This window comes from Nerophis lumbriciformis, linkage group LG01, assembly GCF_033978685.3.
Source record: "Nerophis lumbriciformis linkage group LG01, RoL_Nlum_v2.1, whole genome shotgun sequence".
NCBI classification, from domain to species: Eukaryota; Metazoa; Chordata; class Actinopteri; order Syngnathiformes; family Syngnathidae; genus Nerophis; species Nerophis lumbriciformis.
The window spans coordinates 72,379,868-72,387,500 of record NC_084548.2 but is presented as its reverse complement, the minus strand read 5'-3'; the positions used below and the strand labels follow the sequence as shown (position 1 = coordinate 72,387,500).

The 7,633-nt window shown below is 34.2% G+C and overlaps 1 protein-coding gene across 1 annotated transcript in view; it reads left to right on the top strand.

The window, feature by feature from the left end:
* Positions 1-6,740: 6,740 nt before the first annotated feature.
* Positions 6,741-7,633, top strand: part of cs (citrate synthase) — a 56,411-nt gene continuing 55,518 nt past the window's right edge. Inside the window, exon 1 of the mRNA XM_061925499.1 lies at positions 6,741-6,943. Within this exon, the coding sequence (XP_061781483.1) occupies positions 6,893-6,943 (51 nt within the window). The 5' untranslated portion in view covers positions 6,741-6,892. The remainder of the gene's footprint in view (positions 6,944-7,633) is intronic.

Here is a 7,633-nt window from a genome sequence, read left to right as displayed (position 1 = left end):
GACGTTGCACCGCAAGGATTTTTGTCCACAAAACCTTCACAATTAAAAATATGCATTTCTTGTTTTGCAGCAAAATTGTGCTTCTTTGTTGTCATGATTCATCGTCAATGTAAGGGCTGTCCAGGGCCTCAGCTCATTTTTTATTGGCCCTGCAAACTTCTAAAAATAAGATATGTATTTTAAAAGTTAAGTTCAAAATTAATTTATTATTAATTACCGTATTTTTTGGACTATAAGTCGCAGTTTTTTTCATAGTTTGGCCGGGCTCCAGTGCGACTTATATATGTTTTTTTCCTTTTTTTATTATGCATTTTCGGCAGGTGCGGCTTATACTCCGAAAAATACGGTACCTTACCAAAATAAAGGTATTCAATGTCATAATGTTGTCACTTTTTTGCCCAAGGCTAATTTTAAACTATTAACAAAGTTAGGACTTTTTTCCAAATTTTTGCTCTAAATATATTATCCTTTTATTTGGAAATAAACTTTACTTTTTGTCAAAAAAATACTACTTTTCAGTATGAAATAATATCCAACTTTAATCCTATTTATGTCAGTGGTGTCCAAAGTACGGAGCTCAGTTTTTATTGACCCTCCAAAATTGTAAGAATAAGATATTTATTTTAAAAGTTAAGACTGACTGTGACTGAAATGTAAGATGGGGGAGGGGGTGGAAAATTGTCTTTTTCTTTGTATTTTATTTTTTTAGGGGGCGAGGGGGAAAAGTGCCTGTTTCTTAGTACCTGCTATGATTTCCCTATCAAATAAATAAATAAATAAAAAATAAAATAAAAATTTAAGTTAAGACTTTTAAAATATACAATATACAACATCTATATATATATATTTTTTTTTTTCAAGAAGAAGAAAATCATTTTTAATCTGGTCTATGTCAGGGTTGTGAAAAGTGTGGCTCCATGGTCATTTTTTTTTAACTTGTTTTTTATTGGTTGACATTGTAAAATATTACATTAATTAGTTATTAATGACTTTTGCCCTGCAAACTTCTAAAAATTAAGATATGTGTTTTAAAAGTTAAGTTCAAAATTAATTTATTTTTAATTACCTTACCAAAATAAAGGTATTCAATGTCATAATGTTGTCACTTTTTTGCCCAAGGCTAATTTTAAACTATTAACAAAGTTGGGACTTTTTTCACATTTTTTTTCTTTAAATATATTATCCTTTTCTTTAGAAATAAACGTAACTTTTTGTCAAAAAATACGACTTTTCAGTATAAAATAATTTTCAACTTTAATTTTATTTATGTCAGGGGTGTCCAAAGTGCGGCTTGGGTACTATATTTAGCACATACCGGGCTCCAATGTGACTTATATATGTTTTTTTCCTTTTTTATTATGCATTTTCGGCAGGTGCGACTTATACTCCGGTGCAACTTATACTCCGAAAAATACGGTACCTTACCAAAATAAAGGTATTCAATGTCATAATGTTGTCACTTTTTTGCCCAAGGCTAATTTTAAACTATTAACAAAGTTAGGACTTTTTTTCAAATTTTTTCTCTAAATATATTATCCTTTTATTTGGAAGTAAACATAACTTTTTGTCAAAAAAATACTACTTTTCAGTATGAAATAATATCCAACTTTAAACCTATTTATGTCAGTGGTGTCCAAAGTACGGAGCTCAGTTTTTATTGGCCCTCCAAAATTGTAAGAATAAGATATTTATTTTAAAAGTTAAGACTTTGACTGTGACTGAAATGTAAGATGGGGGAGGGGGGCGGAAAATGGTCTTTTTCTTTGTATTTTATTTTTTTAGGGGGCGAGGGGGAAAAGTGCCTGTTTCTTAGTACCTGCTATGATTTCCCTATCAAATAAAAAAAAAATTAAAAAAAATTTAAGTTAAGACTTTTAAAATATACAATATACAACATCTATATATTTTTTTTTTTTTCAAGAAGAAGAAAATCATTTTTAATCTGGTCTATGTCAGGGTTGTGAAAAGTGTGGCTCCATGGTCATTTTTTTTTAACTTATTTTTTATTGGTTGACATTGTAAAATATTAAATTAATTAGTTATTAATGACTTTTGCCCTGCAAACTTCTAAAAATAAGATATGTATTTTAAAAGTTAAGTTCAAAATGAATTTATTATTAATTACCTTACCAAAATAAAGGTATTCAATGTCATAATGTTGTCACTTTTTTGCCCAAGGCTAATTTTAAACTATTAACAAAGTTGGGACTTTTTTCACATTTTTTTCTCTCTAAATATATTATCCTTTTCTTTAGAAATAAACGTAACTTTTTGTCAAAAAATACGACTTTTCAGTATAAAATAATTTTCAACTTTAATTTTATTTATGTCAGGGGTGTCCAAAGTGCGGCTTGGGTGCTATATTTAGCACATACCTTGTTTTTGATTCGCCCTCATTTTATTTTTAACATAAAATTAAATAATTATAATAAAGTTAGGACTTTTTTTTTTTTGACTTTTTTCCTTTAAATATAAAAACGGTTTCCCCAAAAATACTACTTTTTAGTCCAAAACTTCAATCTCTTCTGTGTAAGAGGTGTCCAAAGTTCGACCCGGGGGCCATTTTTGGCCCTCAGCTCGTTTTTATTGGTCCTGCAAAATTCTAACAATTAGATATTTATTTTAAAAATTGAGACTTTTAAAATATACAATATACAACATATTCTTCTTTTTTCAAGAAGAAGAAAAAAAACTTTACTCTGGTCTATGTCAGGGTTGTGAAAGTGTGGCTCCATGGTCTTTTTTTTGTTTTACTTATTTTTTATTGGTTAACATTGTAAAATATTAAATTAATTTTTTATTAATGACTTTACCAAAATAAAGGTATTTACTGTCATAATGTTGTCACTTTTTTGCCCAAGGCTAGTTTTAAACTATTAACAAAGTTAGGACTTTTTTCAAAAAAAAAAATTCTAAATATATTATCCTTTTCTTTAGAAATAAACGTAACTCTTTGTCAAAAAATACGACTTTTCAGTATAAAATAATTTTCAACTTTAATTTTATTTATGTCAAGGGTGTCCAAAGTGCGGCTTGGGTGCTATATTTAGCACATACTGTGTTTTTGATTTGTCCTTTTCTCATTTTCAACATAAAATTAATTAATTATGATAAAGTTAGGACTTTTCTTTACTTTTTTCCTCTAAATATAAAAGCGTTTCCCCCCAAAATACTACTTTTTAGTGTAAAACTTTAATCTCCTCTGTGTAAGAGGCGTCCGAGGTGTGACATATTATACATATATACTACTTTTTTGCCCAAGGCTAATTTTAAACTATTAACAAAGTTAGGACTTTTTCCCACATTCTTTTTTCTAAATATAGCATTCTTTTCTTTAGAAATACACTGAACTTTTTGTCAAAAAATACTACTTTTCAGTATAAAATTATATTCAACTTTAATTTTATTTATGTCAGGGGTGTCCAAAGTACGGCCTGGGTGCTATATTTAGCACATACCTTGTTTTTGAGTCGTCCTCTTCTGATTTTTAACATAAAATTAATTAATTATAATAAAGTTAGGACTTTTTTTTTTTACTTTTTTCCTCTAAATATAAACGTTTTTGCCAAAAAGACTACTTTTACTAAACTATTAACAAAGTTAGGACTTTTTTCCACATTTTTTCCCCTAAATATATGATCCTTTTTTTTAGAAATAAACGTAACTTTTTGTCAAAAAATACGACTTTTCAGTATAAAATAATACCCAACTTTAATTTTATTTATGTCAGGGGTGTCCAAAGTGCGGCTTGGGTGCTATATTTAGCACATACTTTGTTTTTGATGCGTCCTCTTCTTATCTTTAACATCCATTCATCCATCCATCTTCTTCCGCTTATCCGAGGTCGGGTCGCGGGGGCAGCAGCCTAAGCAGGGAAGCCCAGACTTCTCTCTCCCCAGCAGCTTCGTCCGAGGACCCCGACTTAATCAAGTTGAAAAACTTATTCGGGTGTTACCATTTAGTGGTCGATTGTATGGAATATGTACTGTACTGTGCAATCTTCTAATAAAAGTCTCAATCAATCAATCAATCAATCAATCCCAGGCGTTCCCAGGCTCTTTAACATAAAATTAATTAATTATAATAAAGTTAGGAATTAAAAAAAAAAAATTCCTCTAAATATAAAAACATTTCCCCAAAAAATACTACTTTTTAGTCCAAAACTTTAATGTGGGAGGTGTGACCTGGGGGCCATTTTTGGCCCGCGGCTCGTTTTTTTTATCTGGCACATTTCTCTAAATTGTCCACGGGTGTAAATGTGAGTGTGAATAGTTTTTTTTATTATTGTATGTAAACTGGGATAGGCTCCAGCATACTTGCCAACCTTGAGACCTCCGATTTCGGGAGGTAGGGGTGGGAGCGTGGTCGGGGGTGGGGCAGGGCGTGGTTGAGGGCGTGGTTTAGAGGGGAGGAGTATATTGACAGCTAGAATTCACCAAGTCAAGTATTTCATACATATATATATATATATATATATATATATATATATATATATATATATATATATATATATATATATATATATATATATATATCTACATCCTGAAAATATGCAAACAAAACTGTGTTTAGATAATTGATACTTCAAACTTGCATGAATAAATATTAAGGAATATAACATAACTTGGCTTCTGAGAGTTTCAAAATGTAATGAATAAAATGCTAAAGTTGTTGATAAACAAGCAATTATTTTAATAATTAAATATGGTCATTTTAAATGAATTATTAGGGTAATTTAAAATGTATTATTTCAAATATGTTTATTTTAATGTATGATTTTAATGCCTGGATGTAATAAGGAGTCAGAAAAAATACAATTAATTTTGATGTTTTTAGCAAAATATAGTAAAAATGTATTTAGTTTTTTTTTTTTAAATTATTAATAAATATATTTATTTGTAGGTAAGATAAACATAATAATACAATTTATCTCTAGTCTGGATGATTTATTTCTTGTCACCCAGTTGTCCTCCCTTCGTGAAAAAAGGCTGTCCTCTAGAGATGCGCGGATAGGCAATTATTTCATCCGCAACCGCATCAGAAAGTCGTCAACCATCCGCCATCCACCCGATGTAACATTTGATCAGAACCGCACCCGCCCGTTGTTATATATCTAATATAGACGATGCAAGGCATTAGTGAGGTTATAAAGCTTTTGCCTGTTAAAGAAAGGAGACTGATCCAATGCAGCACAGACATTCGCGTGCCACGCTGTCACGACCCAGACGCACACCAGTGCGCAATCATATGGGAGCCGCGCTGAGCTCACCTCCAAGCGCGTCTCGCTGCCGACGACGGCCGGGTATATGGGCCCGACGCTCCAGCGCCATCCATTTTCAGGGCTAGTTGATTCGGCAGGTGGGTTGTTACACACTCCTTAGCGGGTTCCGACTTCCATGGCCACCGTCCTGCTGTCTATATCAACCAGGGTGAGCAGGGCCGGCCCGTGGCATAGGCCGTATAGGCAAATGCTAAGGGCGCCGTCCATCAGGGGGCGCCACGCAAGTGCCACAAATGTTGGAGAGAAAAAAAAAAAAAAAGAGAAAAAAAGGTGGTACTATTATTTCTAAATACAAAAAAATAATCCCACGTTAATTAAAATGCAAAGTAAAGCCTATTTAATAGAAATATTATTTGTTACAACATTGCCCCCCCCCCCCCCCTGCACGGTGCGCCCCCTCCCTTCCCGTATCATGACTCTTTTTGGACGTCACCACATCAAAAAATCAACACAAGATGTCAAAACGGCCAAAACTGTCAGGTGCCCAGGGAAGAAAAAAGAGAAAAGAAGAGGAGGAGAAACGAGAAAAAGACAGAGGTAGCAGGTAGGTAACGTTAGCCTACATGAAATTATTTGTCTGTTACAGAATGTGATAGTAACCTGGCTTTTTAGCATTAAGCTAATGTTACATGAGTCGGCAATTGCTAATCAATAAATAGCTAGTTCTGTTTTAACGTCGGGTTAATATTGTGGAGGGGGCTAAATTGTTATGGAAAATAATAATGTAACGTTAGATAATTACAGTACTCCCACCTTACATTCCTCAGGGACATTTGTATTAGATCTTTTAAGCAGGTGTTTTTTGTTTACATTGTTATTGCCTTCTGGTTAGCTAATGTTTGCCCTGCAGGTAATAGTCACTTTTCCACCCCTTTATATATTAGGTATAGTTGTAAGCCTAGTTGTTAAAGTGCACATCATTAATGTTAATTAAGCAATATGTATGTAAAAAATATTGTATTTCATATATTCATTTTTTATTTTTTGCATTCATTTATTTATTCATTTTTTTTTTTAAATCTTGTTAACTATTCTGATTGTTAACTTGCTTTCTTTAAGTAAAAAAAAAAGGTCAAAGACAAAGCTATTCGGTTTCTTGTGAGTATATACACTTCACTGCCGATGTGGGGGGGGGCGCCACCTAAAATCTTGCCTAGGGCGCCAGATTGGTTAGGGCCGGGCCTGGTACACCCTATTTAAAAAGCACAAACACGTGTTTGTTTGTTTACATGTAATTGAATAAAGGATGAACATGAAACTGTTTACGTTATGCTTGATAATCTGATAGATAAGTGAATTGTTAGTCAACTTTAGTCTTGAACGCGCACTGGTGCGCTACTCTTCGTCACGGACTTCGTCCAATGAGCGTCGGAGCCTCGATGCCTACACCAATCACATGCCTCTACGTCATCACGCGCTTCCGGCTCGTCCTCCAATCACCGTCGAGACTCCATGCGGGCCCGGATCCCTCTTCAACCTTCGGTTGTTCGGAGGGGCACCTTCAAGCGGCTCCTTCAGCGGAACCTTCAAGCGGCTCCGCGGTGCACCGGCAGCGGCTTCCACACCTACGGAGAAGACGCCTGAAGAAAGACGTTAAAACACAAGACAACCATGTCGTTCCTCACCGTCAGCAGGCTAGCGCCTAAACTCCTCAACTCAAAGGTAAGAAGACGGGTCGGCCGCCATTGTTAGTTGTTTTTTTTATCTCGGTCTTTTAAGTCGCGAAGCTAAATGCTAGCCGGCTAACGTTAGCCTAGCCTAGCCGAGCACATTGCGATACCAGTCACGTTGGAAAAGTCCCTTAAAAGCATTTATTTGACGAACTAATTCATGTTTCAGTGCTTTCAGCTTCGCTTCTTCACGGTAGACATCGTCGCCGCTTCCTTGTAGAACCGTAATCGGGCCATTTTTCGTCCTAAATTAAGCTACGTAACGACTTTGTCAAAAGTGATCGACACTTCTTCCGAATTAACCGCTCAAGTGACTCCAAACTACATTTTTAAAGACCCACAAAATGCTGGAACTCCTTGATAAAAAAGCTCACCCTTTGCCCTGTTGACCTTCACTTTAAAACGTCCCATTACTTAATCTTAGATAAGATCAATCGATGTCAATCAATCAATGTTTACTTCCATCCATCCATCCATTTTCTACCGCTTGTCCCTTTTGGGGTCGCTGGACCCTATCAATCAATCAATGTTTATTTATATAGACCAGTAGTTCTTAAATAGGGATGATGTTTGATAAGAAATTATCGAGTTCGAGCCTATTATCGAATCCTCTTCTCGAACCGATTCCTTATCAATCAATCAATCAATCAATCTTTATTTATATAGCCCTAAATCACAAGTG